General features: G+C 43.2%; 1 protein-coding gene across 4 annotated transcripts; it reads left to right on the top strand.

The window, feature by feature from the left end:
* Positions 1 to 4,498: 4,498 nt before the first annotated feature.
* On the top strand, positions 4,499 to 10,590 carry LOC136482033 (ABC transporter I family member 11, chloroplastic-like). Of its 4 annotated transcripts, XR_010764941.1 has the most exons (12): positions 4,499 to 4,776; positions 4,864 to 4,927; positions 5,470 to 5,549; positions 5,620 to 5,671; positions 5,754 to 5,887; positions 5,998 to 6,112; positions 6,237 to 6,323; positions 8,361 to 8,409; positions 8,645 to 8,729; positions 8,933 to 9,074; positions 9,191 to 9,695; positions 10,058 to 10,587. XR_010764941.1 is itself a non-coding variant. In XM_066479286.1 (10 exons), exons 1-10 carry the CDS (start codon positions 4,703 to 4,705, stop codon positions 9,009 to 9,011), a joined length of 819 nt encoding a protein of 272 aa, XP_066335383.1. In that variant the 5' UTR covers positions 4,499 to 4,702; the 3' UTR covers positions 9,012 to 10,590. The 4 variants fall into 4 exon arrangements, 1 of the variants encoding a protein (XP_066335383.1); XR_010764942.1 differs by having other exon boundaries at positions 4,873 to 4,927; positions 9,191 to 10,590; XR_010764940.1 differs by having other exon boundaries at positions 9,191 to 10,590.
* Positions 10,591 to 22,131: the final 11,541 nt, after the last annotated feature.

The following is a 22,131-nucleotide window of genomic DNA, read 5'->3' as shown; positions in this document are numbered from 1 at the left end:
TCCTAATAAACTTCAAATCAAAACCTTGTGTGGTTTTTCACCATGGAAACTGTTGTAACGGTAGGTTAGGTAATCATATTATTAAACATTTTTTATTGAGATTTGTTACTGCAACTTTTTTGGAGCACCAGAAAATTTCTCAGTATAATAACATGTACAGCTTCAAAGTTCAAACAAAATACGCTATCAAGAAGTATTGCAAAGAGAATCGAATGAAACTAGTTTGATACTGTAGCCATTGATGAATTTTTGTATAAGCTTGGTTGCAGTCGATTGTAATTTGGGATAGAGGGACTAAAATGAAAAAAATAGTTCATTATGTGCTCGTTATGCAAACAAATAATTGTATTAATGAATAGACTCCGAGATCATATACCTGATTCTGCATATCGTCTATTGTGGGACTTGTTTTTTTCCCGAAACAACTATTGTGGAGCTTTATCTTTTATAATAACAGCGGAATAATGTCCACTGGAAGGGAAGAATATCTGACAACTGAAACATTTTCTTTATGTAATTATGCATGATTGGCTCACTGGTTCACTTACCCATAGTGCCAACTAGAACAATTGTATATTTTAATATTTGCACTAATATTGCTTTGAAAATATACCAAAATGGAATAAACAAAATATAAGAGAAAATATAGACTCCACTGAGCATAGTAAAACTATTTCAGGAAAAATTATTTCAGGCGTGACCATATGTGCATATGCATCCATCCACGTCTTGAACTCTGAGACCATAAACTTTGCATTCACAGCACAGTAAGTTATAATCCAGCAGCAATTTTGCAATCACATGCATGTTACAAAATAAAATCTTGACAGTGAGATGCTTAGTGGTTGGGTGGTAGTTTCGATCTTCACAGTATTTGACTCCCTTCAATGATCGATTCCTTCTCCATGAAAGCGCAGCGATGTTTTAAAGATAATCATTTTGCCTAAAAACTAGCAAAATACAATATTATAAAGAGTGCAAGTGTGCAACGAACAAACCAGATAATAGATAGAGATTTAGCAATTTCTTACTTGTAGGGAGTTTTTTTACCAACTTATTATTAGAGGGCTATTTTTATGATTTTTGCAAAAAAATCGGTTTAGAGAGTACAACCTCTTCTTGAGTAGTGTAAAAAAATCAATGATCAATTTAGGATCATAACTAATGAAAATTGGATAAATACTATATATTACACTAGGTTAATTTTATGCTAGATATAGGTAATTTAATACATATATGAGGGTCACTTAAGTTACTTTTATGATGGCAGAGGTGGGCAATAATTATTATCAATGATGTTGGAGTTTATTGAATTGATGACTTGATGTTTTTGCTTTTGCAAGAATTATATAATTTATTTTTAACAACATGTGACACAAAAAGGTAAATTTGAGCGCTATCTCCTACTCGATATGAATTTGCTTGGCGCTTTGTATACTCAAAAGTCCTGGACTGCTGGTACATACCTACCCCCTCCGTTCCTAAATAACTGTCGATTTTAGTTTCCATGCCGTTAGTTTAACTAGATTTATAGAAAATACGTGCCGTATTTGTATCTCTAAATTAATTTATTATGAAAATAGATTCAACGATCTATCTAATGATATTAATTTTGTACCATAAAAATTAATATTTTTTATATATATTTAGTCAAAGTTGTTTATCGGGAAGCGAAAACGATAGTTATTTAGGGACGGAGGGAGTATATATATGCAACACCGCTTGCAGTGAGATCGGAGATCAGTGTTGTTCTTTTCAGTGAACAGTGTTTACGACTGATATGCATCATGGTGATGGTAACATGAGAAGAAATCATCAATACAATCCTGCCCAGTGCTTAAGTACACTGCATCTGGATGGTGAATGGATTTTTCTCAAGCAAACAAGGAGTCCAGCTGATGATAGCCTTCTGTGGGTGCATGTGGGGGCACTACCCCCACCCCCAATCATGCTGCTTCTTGAACTCTTGTTGGTGGCCTGATTGCAGAGGAGTATCCTGTGGCAGGGATGGGTGTTACTGTAGCACCACATTGTCAAATCATGGACTAATTAGGTTTAAAAAATTCATCTCGCAAAGTAGTCGCAATCCGTGTAATTAGTTATTTTTTAAGTCTATATTTAATACTACATGCATATGTCAAACATACGATGTGATAATGACTAAACTTTATGGAAGAAACTATAAAAGGCCTTAGTGATTGTATATGCCTTCAAATAAAGTTATTGTACTTGTAGTATAGTAAGCGTGATATTATTATTGTACATTTGTACGTATAAAATTAAAAAAGGGATTCTCTAGACCCAATCTTATGGCACGTTTGGATTGGATATATATATATATATATATATATATATATATATATTAATTATAGCTAGCTATAGTTCTTGGTGTCCCTGGATCAATGAGCAACATGTCTGCTGTCTTATCCATCTCTTGGGCCCCAGCCGACCGGAGATCATAGGTTACTTTTTTTTATATATAATGATGAATCATAGGTTACTTTTTTTTTATATATGATGAATCATAGGTTACTTTTTTTTATATATGATGAATCATAGGTTACTTAGTCACGGCTTCACCAAATATATATGGACACCTAGCTAGCTTTGTGTCACGCGCAAAAAGTCACTTGCCTTGCACCTAGACAGTGCCTGCCGACATGAGAAATAATTATTGTTCTTTTCTGCCACTGTGGCTATGGTTGTATCTGCTTCTCAGGTAATCATAAATAAGCTAAAACAATCCCAAACGTCAGGCTTCTCAATAGCTTTTTTTAAGTGGCACTTCCTAATTTTACAATATCAAATCTATAAAGCAAAAAGCCATGCATGAGGTGTTTCTTGGGCTTTTCGCTCACCCTTAACCCCTCCTCACTCAGCCACTATCTCCACACCTATGTCTTCACCTCTTTACTAACCTCTAGCCGATCGGTTCTGACCTTCCCTCCGTCACCTTTTCTTTTTTTTTCCTCTTGTTACCTTATCTCTATCGCCACCCTATCCTCCGCCTCCGACCTCCCCTCTACCGCCACCCACTCCTTCACCGCCCCATGGTGTAGGGCGTGTCACCACTCGTAGCCTTCGGTGGAAGAGCTCTTAGAGTCCATCGCCTTGAGCTCACCTACCAAACTCCTAAAGCTGACGCCTACGAGCTTCCTTCGTTTTTATCGCCGAGATCTATGACACTCGGCATGGAAGCCAATGTGGGAGTTAGAGGAGAAATGCCAGTGTACCAAACGATTAGCTTTTTCTAGCTCAAGTTCTTTCAATAAGTGGCTATTGCAAGAAGCTGATGAAAATCTGGCTTCTCCTAGAAATTAAACTGTTCAAATAGAGCCTATATCTTCTGCACCGTCATGCTACATGTGAAGTGGCAGTGACATATCACTCCTCGAGCATTGAGCAGAGGGCAATAGGGAATTAACAGAACCATTTCTTAGCGTAACTTTATATGTTCACCCATAATTTATTATAAATAGTACTTGATACAAGTACTCATATTTCATTGCTATTATTTTTAGTGAATATTTGCTATCTATCTATATCTATATTCTATGCTATGAAAGAGCGAGTTCTTACGAACTGAACATAACTTAGTTGATTGGATTCCTTGTAGTAAAATATGTCCACTAGGGTTCATAGTCCTTGACGTTATATGAGTGCTCGTATTTTTCTAGATTTATTCCAGGATTTAAGCCTTATTCTTTGAATGGTAAATGATGTACTCATCGTAGCAAAGCACTTGTGATGATTTTGTCAATCTCGAGATTTATCGAGTTAGTCTTTCAGAGGTGCTCATATGGATAGAGTGTTCCATGCACATGACATATACATGGCTTTTTTGTATACATTTGCACATGACATACATGGATTTTTTTATATATTTGCACATGACATATATGAATTTTTTTATATATGTGCAAATATATATAAAAAATAATGATTCCATGCTTGAAAAATATATATTGTACCTTATTTTGAGAAATTACTGATAGTAGGCAGCCTGAAAGGCATGGCTCTATTGTTGCACATGAGGCTACAACTGCTGCACTGTTGCCTTTGGCGCCGGGGTAAAAGGGTAATTTTATGTACAAGTTAACATTGTTATAGCCTCGAACTAACGGAATGGCTAAGAAAGGAAACAAATTTCGTTTTGGGACCAAAATAGGGAAGTTTATAAAGCAAAAAAGACCAAGGAAGAAAACATAATATTTTTTAGGGTCAAAGAACTAATTTTCTCTTGAACCAAATACCACCTAAGTTTCTACCATGGAAGCACAAGTAGGAGGAGCTTGATTGTGTTCTGAAGGTTGAAAGCAAAAGAGAGCCGTGACTTGAGCTAGCGGATCAACAACTTGTTGCCTCCCTGTATTCTGCGAAACATTATGGCCACGACTTGGGCCTCCATCTGTTTTGGCCCATGGGCAGTAACCCACCCGGCCTCTCTCTCACTTGTCCAAAATCCAGCCGGAAGCCCACACTGACACCGCACGTGCTCCTTCCCGGCCACTAACCCGATCCTATCAGCTAGCGGTGGCCTCACCGGCGGCTAACCGGATTTGACTTGCGGCTGCCGCCGCCCGCCTTTGGCCGCGGTCCCCCACCACAATCTCCTGGCCCACTACTGCCCGAGACTTCCTTGAATCGTCGATGAGCACCCGAGCGAGCCCGTGACGGTTGCTCCGAAGCTCCGTTCTCCGCCATGCTCGCCGCCGCCGCCACGGCGGTGGCCGTCCTTCCCGCGGCTTCTTATCGTTTTCCAGAAAATACGGCCAGGTACGGTGGTCTGTTCTTGAACCAGCCTTTTCTTTTCTCAGGGTGATGTTCCTCCATGAAAATTCGTCTGTAATTATTCTGTCACAGGAAATGTAGGATTTCTTGGAGCTGTCGGGCGGCAAGAGTCGAGGCTGCGTACTCCCAATTGGAGGTGTGCATTAGCCTATTTCCCTGCATTCTTTTGATTTTTTTATTAGAGTTGGGGGTGCTCCCAATTCGATCTAGGAATTCAGGTATGCTAAGATGGTGTTTGGTGTGAGTGGGCTGGTGTTTACACCCAGAGATTACCAAGTTGTGGAATGTAGGTGAGCTTTGGATCTTCAGTTTCACCAAACACCCGGCGGTGTGCCTGGAACACAGATTTGTATTAATTTTACAACAACCTTGGCATTTTAAGGATAGGTTTGGGAATCAGATTGCTCAGGTCCAATAAGGAACCAGTGTTGGGAATCGTCATGCATGACTTAATAGCTTACCACATTGCTTTCACAGTTTGGTGTTCCTAAATTCCTCCAATGTTGTATACAATGCATCATGTTACTCTTTTTGTCTTTTCTGCTAGAAGTTTGCATGACTACATACATCTAGAAAAGAGTCTTCCAGCTAGTAGCATCTGCACAATTTGCCATACTAAATATAAAGTTCATCCTTTTAAATTAATTATCAAATAGATTGAACCACCATTTCTTTCAGGTGAGAAAAGTCACCTATCGACCTCCTGGAACTGAACAGAACTTGTTGAAAGAAATTAACCTCTCTCTTCGGGAGAAAAGGCAAGCATATTTGCTCTGGCTTAATTATATTTCTGGTGGCTTTTATATACCTAACTCTGTATTTGTGCAGTTTTGGTTTGATATTTGGACGGAGTGGGAGTGGAAAGACCACCCTTTTGCAGGTGCGCATTGAAACACTACATAACATTACTAATTTTCCTTGTGATCTGTCTTCCATCTTAAAGTAAAATCTTGGTTTCGCAGCTTTTGGCTGGTCTATCAGAACCTACCTCTGGGTCTATTTGCATTCAGAAGTATGATGATACTGGGAATCCTATTGGCTTGCCTGAACTGCTAACTTCTCAACGAGTTGGAATTGTATTTCAGTTTCCTGAGAGGTTTGAACTACTGCTTTAATGAAAGTTATGCAAAAGTGGACATGCATACCTATAAACTGTGGTGGTTCAAAAGTTTACTGAACATAAGGACTATCATCATCTTGTTGTAGGTATTTCTTAGCAGATACTGTACTTGAAGAAGTTACTTTTGGATGGCCTAGGCAAAAGGCGGACCTCCTATTAAAAGAACAGCTCGCTTTAAATCTTCAAAATGCCTTTAACTCGGTAATGCTTACCTAACAAAATTCTATGTGCCTAATGGAACACCTTTACCATTTTTAGATTTACGAAATTTCTTGAAACACAAATTTTTTTGCAATTTAACTTGATGTCATGTGAAACATACCAGGTTGGTCTGACAACCATCTCATTAGATGAAGATCCACAAGCTCTAAGTGGTGGATTTAAGAGGCGACTTGCTTTAGCAATTCAACTGGTATTATACTTTTTTGGTTTACTACGAGTTGATGTTCAATCTCTCCACTTTATTTTTTTTTGGAAACAAGAATTCTTATTGTTTTTTGGTCATCTCCTTAGCTTCATGGTAGTGGCCTGGTGGTTTTGGTCGTTGACTTTATATTTTTCTATCAAGTTTGTTAAGCCTTCTCTGGATTTGGAATTCAATGTGCTGCAACAAACTCAGAGTTCTCCTGGCTTCTGCTCATGGATAGGCTAAATACTAGAAACGTCCTTACGAGAAAAAAACGCAAATTGGGGGGAAATAACTACAACTGTGTTCTGTGCAGCAATAATGTTGAGGAAACTGCTTATCACCTGTTTTTCAGCTGCCCCTTCAGCCAGGAATGTTGGCAGCACTTGGAAATCCACTGGAACCTTCAGAGTGAATTCTTTCAAATGATGATACAGTCAAAACAGCAACACCAAAATCCCTTCTTCATGGAGACCTTCATCATTGCTGCTTGGCATATCTGGAAGCAGAGAAACAACTTCATTTTTTATAGAGGCCGGCCTTGTTTCTCTTCTTGGAAAAACCTCTTCTATGAAGAGGCCAAACTCACAGAAGCCAAACTTCAAGCTTTTAGAATGAGAGATGACAAATGTGCAGCTTTTCTCCTCTGTTTAGATCTTCTCTCTTAGACCTCCCTGGCTTTGGGCCGGCGGTTCCCTTCCTGCTGTGGCTACCTCAGCCCTCCGGCTAGTTGGTTTGTTGTATATTCTATCTCTTTGTATAGGTTTATGTTTGTTTTTAAATTAAATAAAATCCTACAGTCGTTTAGAGAGCAGAAGAAGGACCTCCACTTGGTTTTCATTGACTTGGAGAAGGCTTATGACAAGATACCAAGAAATGTTATGTGGTGGTCTTTGGACAAACATAAAGTCCCATCAAAGTATGTGACCTTCATCAAGGACATGTACAACAATGTTGTGACTAGTGTTCGAACAAACGATGGTAACACATATTACTTCCCGATTAAAATTGGACTTCATCAAGGGTCAGCCTTAAGCCCGTATCTCTTTGCCTTGGTAATGGATGAGGTTGCCAGGAACATACAAGGGGATATCCCTTGGTGTACGTTGTTCGCTGATGATGTAGTGTTAGTGGACGAAAGCCAGACGGGAGTAAATGAGAAACTAGAGTTATGGCGGCAGACCCTTGAGTCTAAAGGTTTTAGATTGAGCAGAACTAAAACCGAATACATGAGATGCGACTTTGGTAGAGTTATACAGGAGGAGGGAGATGTGAGTTTGGAAGGTCAAGTAGTGCCTAAGGAGGATACCTTTCGGTATCTGGGATCGATGCTACAGAGGGATTGTGATATTGATGCGGACGTTAGCCATAGAATCAAAGCAGGGTGGATCAAGTGGCGACAAGCTTCTGGTATTCTCTGTGACAAGAGGGTACCATAAAAGCTAAAAGGCAAGTTCTATAGAATGGCGATTAGACCGGCTATGTTGTATGGAGCAGAACGTTAGCCTACAAAGATTCGACATGTTCAACAACCGAGTGTCGCAGAAATGCGTATGTTGCGATGGATTTGCGGTCACACAAGAATGGACCGAGTTCGGAACGATGATATACATGATCGCCTAGAGGTAGCATCAATTGAAGAAAAGCTTGTCCAACATCGGTTGAGGTGGTTTGAGCATGTCCAAAGGAGACCTCCAGAGACACCAGTGCATTGTGGAGTCCTAAGCCAAGCTAATAATATGAGGAGAGGTAGAGGAAGACTGAAATTGACATGGGGGAGACAATAAAAAGAGATTTGAAAGCTTGGGATATACCTAGAGATCTATGTTTAAATAGGAGTACTTGGAAAGTAGCTATTGAAGTGGCTGAACCGTGACTTGGGGTTCTTGGTGGGTTTCAACTCTAGCCTACCCCAACTTGCTTGGGACTGAAAGGCTATGTTGTTGTTGTTGTTGCTGCTGCCTACAGTGGGGGCTTCCTGTGCTGTATTTTCCGTTCAAAAAAAAAGTTTGTTAAGCCTCTATCTTTTTTAATTTTCTATAGGTTCAAACTCCTGATCTGTTACTGCTTGATGAGCCACTTGCTGGTCTAGGTATGTGATTATATATTAATCAGATCAATTGTACATGATTAAATTACTATATTGATCAGATCAATCATTGAACATCGCTTCAAAAGTTCAAATCTTGTTCACTCATTCATCTCTGCATGTGCGCAATATCATCTCCGTTACCTCTTTCTAGGATTCATGTTAAGAAGCAAACAATATGCTGAAATTCATATATTTGTAGTGGACATGTTTACTAACTTCATATTTTAAATATCAGATTGGAAGGCTCGGGCTGATGTTGTGAATCTCTTAAAGGACCTGAAAAAACACCATACCATACTGGTTGTAAGTCACGATCTAAGGTAATTTTCAAACCACAGTAAATGGGAGAGAACGTTTTCTATTTGTATGCCACATGAAGAATAGCAAAGCAAATGGTTGAGAACAACAAAGTAAATGATTTATGAACCAAGCTGGTCTTTCTGTGCATCGATTCTGCTGAAAGGAAACAGCTTCTAATGACACAGATTAACTGTCAAATTGCCTTATTCAACATCATTTGCAGGGAACTATATCCACTAGTGGATTACTCATGGCGAATGGAAATGGGGGGAAGTTTGAAGGAGGAAGCTTTGCCTGTGTAAACATGTGCTTGTCGGTATAGCTGTCAGACATGGTGGCATGTACATATTGGTCATCCGAATCTAGTAAGATCAACTACTTTTAAACTTAGATTTTGTCAGCTCGGAAATTTCTTGAAGATACACTGTAGTCAGAGGTGGCTGTGAATGAGTTATTTGGTAATACATGGTGACTTGTGCAGATGGAGAATCAGCAGACGAAAAATGCTAGAAAAATTCATTAGAGGGATCACGAATGTTAGTTCTGAACTTTGACTGCTGAAATGGAGAACAGTCTGTGATGCAGACATTGTCGAGGTACCGTGATCGTTGAACAGTGCTATTGAAATTTAGATTCAGGATCTAGGGATAGCTCCTTTGTTGCACACATTCATAGCAAGGGATGCAGAAGGCCTGTACACTTTGAAAGGTGGGGTCAAAATGACGCTGATGATGGTTCGCAAATGATATACTTTGTTGATATTTACACTGAAGAGATTCAGAGAACATTTACTTGCACTATCAATAGTCAGCATCATTCACAATTTGTTGTTTCTTACAAACTTATTTGTCTGGAAGAATATATGGCGCACATGTAGATTCTTTTCCTACAAAGATCTTTGACCTGCTGTTACCACCACTTCTCTCTATGGCTTCTGAAATTGGGAGGAGCAATCGCAGTCATATATGAGCCTTGGTTCAAAAATGGTGAGCAAAATTCTCTTCCCATTGTAAATCCAGGCATACATTTTGTCCTTGTAAATCCAGGCATACATTTTGTCCTTAGCACGATATACTCTCCTTATGCTTCAGCTTCACGCCATGGTTACACACACACACACACACACTATATTCAAAAGTCGTGCTGTAAATGTGTAGTCACTTTTTACAAACAAAGTAGCCTACTGAGTGTTACTTGTGCCACATAGTTTACCTTCAGCAATGTGCATGCATGTTCAAAACAAGAAACTTTTCTTTGCCTTCTAGACTCCAGCTGTCACCTTCGTAGCACATCTTTTTCCAACCATTGTAAACCCCACGTGTTTGAGTCCATGTCACCATATCGGCAGAAGGGAGGTACTGTATTTTTTGATTGATTCGGGGACTCTGAATGCTATGCAAGTGATGCTATCCAAGATCCTGTAAAGAAGCCAAAGGATCTTTGCAAACATGACACCTCTGCTGGTCCATTCGAAGCTTCTGTCAGGAAGGCTCCAGGAAGCTGATCGAGTTGGAAAGATTTGTTGGTTGATCGGGGGCCCCTCCCTGCTGGACAGATTGGCGCTGTGTTTTTTTCCACATGAAAGGACCTTGCTACCTGTTGGTCAATACTTTATCATTTTCCTTGTGCTGCTTTCCTTTGGTCTGTTGAGGCTTTGGACATGTCGTCGTCAGCTGTCAGATCAGTACAGGTAACCTGAACCTTGTGACTTTCGAAAGAAATTACCAACGGTGGTTACACGGAGATAACCCAGTGTCCATCCAGTTATATTGTTGCCGGTTTAAGTGGTATACTTAGGAGCTCTGTTTAAGTAAAAACATCGGTTTATGTGGTACATGTACCTTGTCTTAACGGTTAAGAAAGTAATAAAAAAATTAGGTCATGCCATGTTCTTTGGGTACCTTGAATATTAGTAAAATGGATAGATGTTTCTCAGAGATGCGATTACCTCATGTATAGACGTATATCTGAACACCAGAAAATTGTATGAACAAATATGTTGCGCCAAGGAAATGCTTGTAAGATTACAGCTTAGTATTGACTTTATTCAGTTGGTAAATTGGCAAGGCTTTATGGTAAAAACTGTGTTAGAAGAAACTTGAAACAAATCTCAAGGAGTAAGGACTGCACTCAGTCGAGTAGCATATATGACCTACTTTCAGAATCCTGATAAAAAGTAGAAACGTGGCCTATTCATTGCATTCACCTGGTAGTCTATTTCTTAAATACAAAGTAGGTAATTTTATTTGCAGAAATCAGCAAGGTAGGAAACTGCTGGTTTTTGTCTGAAAACCAGGTTCTCGACAACGAAGAACTTGCGTGGTTTTGGATCCGGTTACGGTTTCGAAGACCATATATGTTCCGGCTTAAAAAAATGACGAATAGATCAATAATATGTTTCCTCAATCCTCATCCATCTAGTAAGATGTTACTCCCTGCTTTTCAAATTGTGGCTTTGTTCTGAATCATTTTCTAGTTCTGACCAAATGTATAGAAAAATAAATCAATACTATTTACAACACTAAATTAGTTTCATTCAATCCATCATGCAACATGTTTTCAGAGTGCACTTATTTTGTATTGTAGATGTCAATGTATATTTCTAATCTTATATAAACTTAGTCAAAATTATAGAAGTTTGACTTAGAACAAAATAAAAATGACATAATTGAAAATGGATGGAATACCATATATATCTCTATCTGTTTAGTAGTACAATTGTGGGCATGGCACAATTGTGGTCACTATCGGTATATAAGGAGCACAATATGAAAAGGGACAGATCACACATGAGCCTGACGGGAAGGGTGAACCAGGCCTATGGATGAAAACGGATCGGATACGAACGGATATCACTGATATTACATTTGTTTTCATATTTTTGTCCGAATTCGGATTCGAATACGGATATTGTCAACCTTGACGGATAGGATACGATTGGATATCGACATCATAAATATGCGATTTGATTATTCGGATACGGATACGGTATCGGATGTTGAATATCCGGACTCAGATATGGACATATCTGAACTCTACTAAACGGATTCGGTCTCAAATACGGTCGAAAAATATCCGTACCATTTTCACCCCTAACTAGCCACTTGAAACTAAACTAGCCTCTCTACTAGTCCAGTCTTTACAGAACAATTTATTCATGCCAGTACGGAAAGTGCGCAGCCGGCCCAAGAGGGTGAGGGGTGAATTGGGTCGCTAAAAACTTTACACTACTACACTAACTCTTTTTGCAGTAGGCCAAATGTTTTCAAAAGTAGACTACCAAATATGTTGGAGTTAACTAAATTATTTTTGGAGGGCTACCGATGCTATACTAGTCACAATGGCTAATCTTTATGTGGTGGAGCATGGCACCTGTGAGGTTAGTTAATTGGTGTTCTCTTCTAGATCTTATTTTTACTCGTAGTATTGTATGGTTCTCTTGGTTAATCTCGAGTATGATATTGTGCCAAATGATGATTTAAATAAGTAATGGATATGATTATGAGCTATAAAAACAAGGAATATGAACGAATAAAATAAAGTGCAAACCACTTTTGAAACCAGCTCATGGCCTAATTGGCGAGGTATTAATTGATAGTAGAGTAGTGGTAAAATTTTTTTGATTTTAATGTTGTATGCTAAAAACAAACTCAAAAAATCGTTGACTGGCCAAAAATTGACTTTTCCCTTATATCTAACAGTAATACTTCATATGGATCATCAGCAACAACTTCAAAGTGGGCATGCACGGTCAATTACTTGCTAACTTCAATTTACGCAAGCTAACGACTTTCTATGCCTTCTATAAGAACTGGATAGGACAACACACCACCCTACGACTCCTAATAACTCGACATATGAGTGTATGATATGACTATATGATATGAGTCGTTTTATTATTGTAAAGAAAAAAAAGAACACAAGAGCTATGGAGAAGCACGTTTGCTGATGAATGGGTTGCCCATTGCGCGCGGCACCTAAAAAATGTCATCATGTCAGTCTTATGGAATCCCCTACTGTCGGTGCGCAAAAGTGACCGACAAGTAAATATTTATAGTTTTGTCGTACGTTGTGATCGGATGTGGCCTAGCATTCAATGACACAGGGTTTATACTGGTTCAGGTAACGTGCCCTACGTCCAGTTTGAGTCGGTCGGTGACTTTATTCCTGAGCCCAGGTGCTCGAAGTTTGCTGTGGGGTTACAAACGGGAATGAGTAAGATGGGGGTATCAGAGGTCCGGTCGGACTCCGGACCGAAGGGCCAAGAGTGACAGGAGCTTCGATGTGTGCTAAGTGTTTGAACGTCTGTTGTTCGTTGGGATCCTTGTGTAAGGAAAATGGACCCTTGGCCCATTTACTTTGGATTTTGGTGTTTGATGACCAACACAACTAAATTGGACTAATGAATTTGCAAGTGTTTATTTTGTAGTTCAATAGGGCGCAAGACATGACTTGGACGAAGGCGACGTGATGATCCGATGATCAACATCTTAAGAAAGACCTTAGGAGCATAAGAAAAGACCCAAGATATCAAGCAAAGTTCAAGCATGAAGATAGGAACCAAGCCGTACGCAAGATCGCGAAGAAACGAGCTCGCAGAGGCGACCGGACGCTAGACCGGACGCTGGAAGCACGACCGGACGCTGGACCGGTGGCTCGGCAGACAGGCGACCGGACGCGAGGACCGGACGCTGGCGGCAACCGACCGGACGCAGAAACGCAGCGTCCGATCGAGTACAGAGAGGTTCCAGGCGCGCGAAACTGCGACCGGACGCTGGCAGCATCCGATCGGTGGTTCGTGGCTGCAACGGTCGGGACGACCGGACGCGTCCGGTCAGGACGAGTCAGCGTCCGGTCAGTAGCAGAATTGCGGGAGTTCGACCCCAACGGCTACTTTCTCGGTGGGGCTTATAAATACAACCCCCAACCGGCCATTTGGCAAGTGTGGAGCTGAGGAAACATACCAAGGGTGTTGATACACCATTTTAGTGATCCCCACTTGCATAGTGCTTAGTGTTTCATCAGGTGATTAGCGTAGGTGCTTTGCGAAGTGCTTAGGTTGATTAGACCACCGCTTATGCGCTTGCTCTAGGTGTATGCCTAGTGTTTAGTGAGGTTTGCATACCTCTTGCCACCCCGTGCTTGCGAGCACAAGAGTTGTACATCGGAGGGGCTTGAAGTCTTGCGAGATCGCACCAACCACGTTTGTGGTGCGGCCGCCACCGTGTACCGAAGGGAACAAGGCCCGCGGCGTTTCGGCCGAAAGCTTGATAGTGAAGACGGCGGAGAGCATCCGGGAGAGGCTTGCCGGAAGGCACATCGGAGACCCACTTGCGCGTGGGGAAGGCCCGAGGCTATCCACGGAGTTACCCGACCGGGAGCTTGGCCCTTGCGAGGGATTCCTTGCGAGGGGCTCCAACGAGGACTAGGGGGAAGCTTGCGCGCTTCTCGATACCTCGGTAAAAATACCGGAGTCGTCGACGGGAGTTTGCATATCTCTACCTTGCTCTTTAAGCTTCCGCATTTACATTGATCATTTTATTATCATTTGCGGTAGAGATAGCAACACACTAGCAAAACCATAGTTGCACATCTAGATGGATTATCTTTTGCATAGGTTTTGCTAGAGGTAGAAAAAGAGGCCATAGTTTAGAGTTAGATTTTTTAAATTGCCTAATTCACCCCCCTCTTAGGCGTCCACGAGTCCTACAAGTGGTATCAGAGCCGGTTGGCTCAATTTGGACCTTTGGCTTAACCGCCGTTGAGCCGACGCTATTTAGAATGGTTGGGATGGATACCGCTAGGCCTCCGAAATTTGATGGCACTAACTTCCCATATTATAAAGCAAGAATGGCTTGTCATCTTGAGGCGGTTGATTTAGGTGTATGGAGAGTCACTCGTGACAGGATGAAACCCATTAAGAATCCCGAAAAACCCACGAAGAGTGATGAAAAAGAATTGCATTTCAATGCTAGAGCTAAAAATTGCTTGTTTGAATCATTAAGTATGGATGTTTTTAACCAAGTGTTCACTTTAAATACCGCACATGAAATTTGGTTAAAACTCCAAGAGCTCCATGACGGCACAAGTAATGTCCGTGAGCAAAAACATTGTCTAGCTAAACAAAATTATGATTCCTTTACTATGAATGATAATGAGCCTGTTCGTGATATGTATTCTCGTTTGAATCTAATTATCAATGAGCTCCATTCAATAGGACTATTAAAGCTAGATGATGCAGACATCGTGAGGAAGATCATCTTCGTGCTACCACAAAAGAAATATGCAAGCATCATCACCATCCTTCACAACATGGAGGACTTGAGCAACATGACCCCGGGCATAGTCATTGGCAAGCTAGTGGCATTTGAAATGTCCCGTAAGATGGGTCAAGAAGAAGCTTCTTCATCAAGCAAAGGCAAAGCTCTCGCATGTAGCGAGAAGAAGAAGATGGAGGGCAAGCAAGTTGAGACAAGCTCAAGCTCAAGCTCCTCAAGTGAAGATGAAGAAGAAGATGAGGATGATGATGATGATGATGAAGAGGTTTCAAGTAATGATGATCAATCTTCCTCCTCCGCCTCCGACCTTGATGAAGAATCAATCAAACTTATCAATAAGGTGGAGAAGATGATCCAAAAGCTCAATGTCAAGGGTGTGCCCATCCAAATCCAAGACCTCGTTTTCACCAATCAAAGAAACGAGCAAAGAAAGAGAGGATGCTATGGATGTGGCGAAGTGGGGCACTTTGTGGAAGTTTGTCCAAACAAACCCACACCCAAGACAAAGAAGAAGGCATGCAAGAACAAAGCCCTCACATCAATAAGATCATGGGATGATTCTTCAAGTGAAGAAGACCATCACAAGAGGCGAGGGCGCAAACACTCATCATCAAGCTCTTCTCGTGTGTGCCTTATGGCACGAGGTAACAAAAGCTCATCCTCTAGTAAGAGCGATAGTGATGATGATATGCCTTCTTATCATGAAATTGTGCAACAAAATCTTAAATATGCTAAAGTTTGCACTAGTCAACAAAAGAAGCTCAAAAGTTTAAAAGAAGAGCTAGGTAGTTCACAAGAAGCATACAAGAATTTGCTTGAACAATATGAAAACTTTGCAAATCTAAATGTTGAACTATCTACTAAAATTAAGCAACTTGAGGCTAGTGCAACAACAAGTGCATGCACAATTAACGATAAGCAACTTGAAAAGAAAAATGAAAAATTAAAAGAAAAGTTAGCTATCTCACAAAATGATTATCAAAGTTTGCTTGCTAAAATGGAAATCATGTGCAAACATTGTGATGAGCTAACTAATAAAGTTGCTAATCTTGAGGCCGTCAATTTAACCTCCACCAAGGCATCTAAAAGAAATGACATAATTAAAAAGGATGCCTCTACTTCTTGCAATGATTTATGTTTAGACTCACCCTTGTGCAATCAAGCTTGTGTTGAGAAAGTGATTGTAGATACATGCACACAAGAGGTTGTAAAGGAGAATGAGCAACTCAAGCAAGAAGTAGTTCGCCTCACAAAGGACTTAACTCAAGTGAAAGGCAAGGCGAAGCAAACCCAACTTTATCAAGATAACACCGTCAAGGGAGTGAAGAAGCTTGATGAAGGACAAACCGTGGTTTGCTACGTGTGCCACAAGGAAGGCCACAAGTCCTATGAGTGCAAGGTGAAGAATGGGGGAGGAGAAAAGAAGAAAGAGAAAAAGCAAACGAGCAAGCTCTCCAACACCTACACCAACAAGGTGGACAAGAAAGCCTCCACACCTTATCTCTTGAAGAAGAAGAAAAATGACAAGGTGGTGGCCATCAAGGTGAACAAGCAAGCCAACAATGGGGTCAAACACTTTTGGGTGCCAAAGGAAATCATTTCCAACATGAAAAGCACCAAGAAGGTTTGGATCCCGAGAGGGAAGTGAGAAGTCAAATGGACTTCGGGGAATTTGGAGACTTGGCAAAGTATGGATGCATTTCATGGGGTGCATCATGTTGGACAAAGTTATTGCCAAGTGGGTTAGTGAATACTATGGACCCAAATTCCCCTTCCCATGTCAGGTAACTAGATTCAATTTACTTCACTTGGTATTAGATTTAAAATTTTCCTACAATTGGTATCTTTTAGCATCTAGTTACTCTTCATGCCTATGTTTGCATTTGAATTCTTATATCCTTTGTCATGCATACACTAGGTATATCATATGGTAGGCTTGCTCGGTTTCATTCTTAACCCTTGGAGCAAACCTACATGGTTCACAATTGTTTAAGAGCACGGCACATAGCTTGTTTTACTATTGTTCATCTAATATGTGCCAAAGTCCAAATTGTAGATAATCTCTCATGAATATCTATTTTGAAAATGATTCTCACGTTCATGAGATGTCATCTTTCAAGTGGTATTTTTTTATTCCAAAATCAATGTGCATGATTTCTACAAAGTATTCTACATTTGTGTGCACATATTTAGGGGGAGTAATTCTACAACTTGGATGCATTGAGACTAACACTTTTACAAATGGTATCAATTTTTCAAACCTATCACATGTGTAGTAGTCTCATTGTAAGGAAATTGGAGTCCCCGGAGTTAAGCATCATTCTTCAATTAGCATCATCATGTTGATTTCATTTCATATTTATATGCTTTCTCCATGCATTATATAGATTAAACTCTCTTGTGCAACAAATTGCTAATTATGCATATGCTTTGCTTTCTACCATATGTATGCGTATATTTAGGGGGAGCTTAGTCTATATAATGCGAGAGTCAAATTTTGTGATCCATTTCACTCTATACACAAAGGATCATGAAATTTGACCCTCCCTTGTGCTACTAATGTCTTCCTTTTTAGTGTTTGATGCCAAAGGGGGAGAATTTGAAGGACCAAAGGCAAGCATCAAGTTGATGTCTACAAGTGGTAAGGGAGGAAAGTGGATTATGGATTAGTCTAAGTAATGGTAAAATTGGTAGGAATCCATAATGCCACATGGGGACATTTGCAAGGGCAAGATAACCTTTCTTTTAGTCTCAATTGGTATCTTTAAGTATCAAATAAACTTGCCCTTTGCATTGCATCCTAGCAAGTAGGTAGTTTTTAACTTCCAAATTCTAATTATTTGCTTGCTTTGGTCGTGTTGGCATCAATCACCAAAAAGGGGGAGATTGTAAGGAAAATGGACCCTTGGCCCATTTACTTTGGATTTTGGTGTTTGATGACCAACACAACCAAATTGGACTAATGAATTTGCAAGTGTTTATTTTGTAGTTCAATAGGGTGCAAGACATGACTTGGACGAAGGCGATGTGATGATCCGATGATCAACATCTTAAGAAAGACCTTAGGAGCACAAGAAAAGACCCAAGATATCAAGCAAAGTTCAAGCATGAAGATAGGAACCAAGCCGTACGCAAGATCGTGAAGAAACGAGCTCGCAGAGGCGACCGGACGCTGGAAGCACGACCGGACGCTGGACCGGTGGCTCGGCAGATAGGCGACCGGACGCAAGGACCGGACGCTGGCGGCAACCGACCGGATGCAGAAACGCAGTGTTCGATCGAGTACAGAGAGGTTCTAGGCGCGCGAAACTACGACCGGACGCGTCCGGTGGCAGGCGACCGGACGCTGGCAGCGTCCGATCGGTGGTTCGTGGCTGCAACGGTCGGGACGACCGGACGCGTCCGGTCAGGATGAGTCAGCGTCCGGTCAGTAGCAGAATTGTGGGAGTTCGACCCCAACGGCTACTTTCTCAGTGGGGCTTATAAATACAACCCCCAACCGGCCATTTGGCAAGTGTGGAGCTGAGGAAACATACCAAGGGTGTTGATACACCATTTTAGTGATCCCCACTTGCATAGTGCTTAGTGTTTCATCAGGTGATTAGCGTAGGTGCTTTGCGAAGTGCTTAGGTTGATTAGACCACCGCTTATGCGCTTGCTCTAGGTGTATGCCTAGTGTTTAGTGAGGTTTGCATACCTCTTGCCACCCCGTGCTTGCGAGCACAAGAGTTGTACATCGGAGGGGCTTGAAGTCTTGCGAGATCGCACCAACCGCGTTTGTGGTGCGGCCGCCACCGTGTACCGAAGGGAACAAGGCCCGCGGCGTTTCGGCCGAAAGCTTGATAGTGAAGACGGCGGAGAGCATCTGGGAGAGGCTTGCCGGAAGGCACATCGGAGACCCACTTGCGCGTGGGGAAGGCCCGAGGCTATCCATGGAGTTACCCGACTGGGAGCTTGGCCCTTGCGAGGGATTCCTTGCGAGGGGCTCCAATGAGGACTAGGGGGAAGCTTGCGCGCTTCTCGATACCTCGGTAAAAATACCGGAGTCGTCGACGGGAGTTTGCATATCTCTACCTTGCTCTTTAAGCTTCCGCATTTACATCGATCATTTTATTATCATTTGCGGTAGAGATAGCAACACACTAGCAAAACCATAGTTGCACATCTAGATGAATTATCTTTTGCATAGGTTTTGCTAGAGGTAGAAAAAGAGGCCATAGTTTAGAGTTAGATTTTTTAAATTGCCTAATTCACCCCCCCTCTTAGGCGTCCACGAGTCCTACACCTTGGTCATTTGAATCGTGGGTGTTTCAGTCGTCTGAATCGTCTGTGTTGGGAGAGAGCGCATCCTCTTTTATAGATGAAGGGGATGGCCTTACAAGTGATAGAGAGAGTACGTATGCTACTAAGTTTTGTTGCCCACGTCGTCGGGTACAATATGATTGTAGGCGCCCACAATACTGTTGATGTCAGACGCATATGGGAGGTTTTATCGTATTCACCATGTATGGCAAATGACGGCGCCCACAACACTGTAGGGCAAACGTCGGCGCCCACAACACTGCTTGGGTTCTAACATGCCTGGAAGGTTGCAGGGCACCCTTCTGACATGTTCTGTCGGTACTGTCCTACAGATGTACAGGGTACGGTCCTTGGTATTACCGTTGACTTGAGCGCCCTACCTTACTTGTTCCGCTCGTTTCCTGGGTCCTCACCGAGCGGGCGTCCCCGGTCGGTTGGTCCCAGTCGGCTTCGACTGCGCCAATCAAAGAAGAGCTGTAAGTAGAGGTTCAGTGCATCCCCGGTCGGAGACGTGGGTCGGAGTTGGAAGCGGCGTTTGGCCAGGCCTTCCGGTCAGAGACGCGGGTCGGAGTCGAAAGCGAGCGCTGTTCCTCCTTGGCTAGGCCTTCCAGTCGGAGAAGCGGGTCGGAGTCGGAAAGTGAGCGCTATTCCTCCTTGGCCAGGCCTTCCGGTCGGAGAAGCGGGCCAGAGTCGGAAGCGAGCGCCGTTCCTCCTTGGCCAGGCCTTCTGGTCGGAGACTGGATCGCCCTTCTGGCCAGTCGTTAGGTTTTTGGGCCGGCCCAGGAGTTGCGCGTCGTTCGCAACATCGTCTACTGGGCCGAGCTTTTACTGAGAAGTAGGTCAATGAGGGACCTCGGGTTTATGAACCCGACAGGAGCCTCTGAGCCCTCGGGCGATTCGAGTAGAATCATCTAGGGGATTTTTGGTTTGACGGCGGGTGTAGCCCCCGGGTGATTTGGGTAGAATCGTCTGGGGGGTTTTTCGTGTCGCCTATGGGGGAATCTTTCGTTTTGACAGCGGGTGCGTGCGAGCGCACCCGTGGGAGTAGCCCCCGAGCCCTCGGGTGATTCGGGCAGAATTGCCTGGGGAGTTTTGTCAGCGGGCGTGCATGTGTGCACCTTGGTGGGTGTAGCCTCTTTTTTCTAGTTTCTAACCCATAGTTTCTAGGAGCGCGGTCCCAGGCGTTTGGGTGCGGCCGAGGGATCGGGCAAGACGGAGTCGTGGATCCAGACGTCGGGCATGCCGAGGGATTGGGCAAGATGGAGTCACAGATCCAGATGTCGGGCGTGCCGAGGGATCGGGCGAGTCGGAGTCATGGATCCAGGTGTCGGGCGTGCCGAGGGATCGGGCGAGTCAGAGTCGCGGATCCAGGCGCTGGGCGAACCGAGGGATCGGGCGAGTCGAAGTCACAGATCCAAGCATCGGGCGAGCCGAGGGATCGGGCGAGTCGGAGTCATGGATCCAGGCACCGGGCGAGCCGAGGGATCGGCGAGTCAGAGTCACGGATCTAGGTGCCGGGCAAGCCGAGGGATCAGGTGAGTTTGGTGTCTCGAGCCCCTGAGCCCCGTTGGGCTTGGTAGGGGTCGGTTGAGTTTCCGCAACCGGAGGGGCTGAGCTAACATCGCTTGCCTTGATGGCTCGAGTGACGCACTCGGTGAGCTCGCTAACGGGTATGTTCGAGTGAAATCCAAGTCCGTCGTTCGTGATGGGGTCAGCATAGCCCTCATGTGGCATTCCACTGCTCCTTAACCCATGTCCCGGTAGATGCCCGAATCGTTTCGGAGACCGACCCAGGTGGCCCGCTGGTCTCCCCTCGATGGAGATTCTATGGGCATGGCTCAAGGTTAGGATCGAACGAGAAGGTTGAGATGACCCTGTCTGCTTTGGAGCAGGCTAGGCGAGGGCCACTGGAGCTCATCTGTGTTTTCTCCCCTAGCTCTATTTGACGCGAGGCGGCCTCGAGCCCTTCGTGGGCCAGCCTTCGAACCCCAGTCGGTCGTTGCTCATGTTGAATGAGGCAACTACCACTTCGTGACACAACACGAAGCGTTGTGATGCATCAACTGCATATGCGATGCTTTGGATGCATGTGATGAATGAATGAATGCATGCATGTATGAATATGTGAATGCGTGTATGAGAAATGATGAATGAATGATCATGTAAATAAATGAAATAGAAGGTTTTGGTAAAGTTACCTTGATGACTTGAGCGATGGGTTTGAGGAGTTTTTATCGGATACGTCTGATTGGGACCCATGCTCATCGTTCGTGATGGAGTCAGCGTGGCCAACATGGGGCGTCCCTCTGCTCCTTACCTATCCCTCGGCGTTTGCCTGAGCCATCTGATCGACTCAGGAGGCCCATTGGTCTCTCCTAGGCGGAGATCCTATTGTTGGGCCCTTCCAAGGTTTGCCTGGGAAGGCGGAGGGCCGCCTGCGCATGGTTGCACCTTGTTTCCCATGCCCAGCATGCGGTAGTGGTGGGCCATGCCCAGGCCATGTCCCGTCTAACCAGGCGCCGTCTCGTCGGGCAGGGCGCATACCATCCGTCAGGATGCGTCCCACCGTACCCCATCCGCATTGAATGGGGGAAGGGAGAGGGTTTTTCGCCCCAATCCTTTGCCTTTCCCCAACTGCTGTGCCTCCTCCTTAAATAGGGGGAGGGAGAGGGCTTTCATCCCGTTCCTTTGCCTATTCCCCATCTACCACCTCCCCTCCTTCTTGCTTCTCGCTGAGAGCATTCGTGTGTCGCGGCGGTTCCTAGGAGAAAAAGGGGAGAGCGAGGGAGAGGAGAAACTCACAGATCCGTTCATGAATCCAGAGCGCAATGTCGAGCTAGAG

Source organism: Miscanthus floridulus, chromosome 9, assembly GCF_019320115.1.
Source record: "Miscanthus floridulus cultivar M001 chromosome 9, ASM1932011v1, whole genome shotgun sequence".
Classification (NCBI taxonomy): domain Eukaryota; kingdom Viridiplantae; phylum Streptophyta; class Magnoliopsida; order Poales; family Poaceae; genus Miscanthus; species Miscanthus floridulus.
Note: the sequence above shows the minus strand (reverse complement) of the source record. Positions and strands in the feature narration are given on the sequence as shown.

Bases quoted from the DNA above. Each gene is read 5' to 3' on its own strand.
- LOC136482033 (XM_066479286.1), top strand. From the start codon at position 4,703: ATGCTCGCCGCCGCCGCCACGGCGGTGGCCGTCCTTCCCGCGGCTTCT. The intron at 5,888-5,997 runs GTTTGAACTACT...ATCTTGTTGTAG, and splicing joins GTATTTCAGTTTCCTGAGAG to GTATTTCTTAGCAGATACTG. The intron at 6,324-8,360 runs GTATTATACTTT...AATTTTCTATAG, and splicing joins TTGCTTTAGCAATTCAACTG to GTTCAAACTCCTGATCTGTT.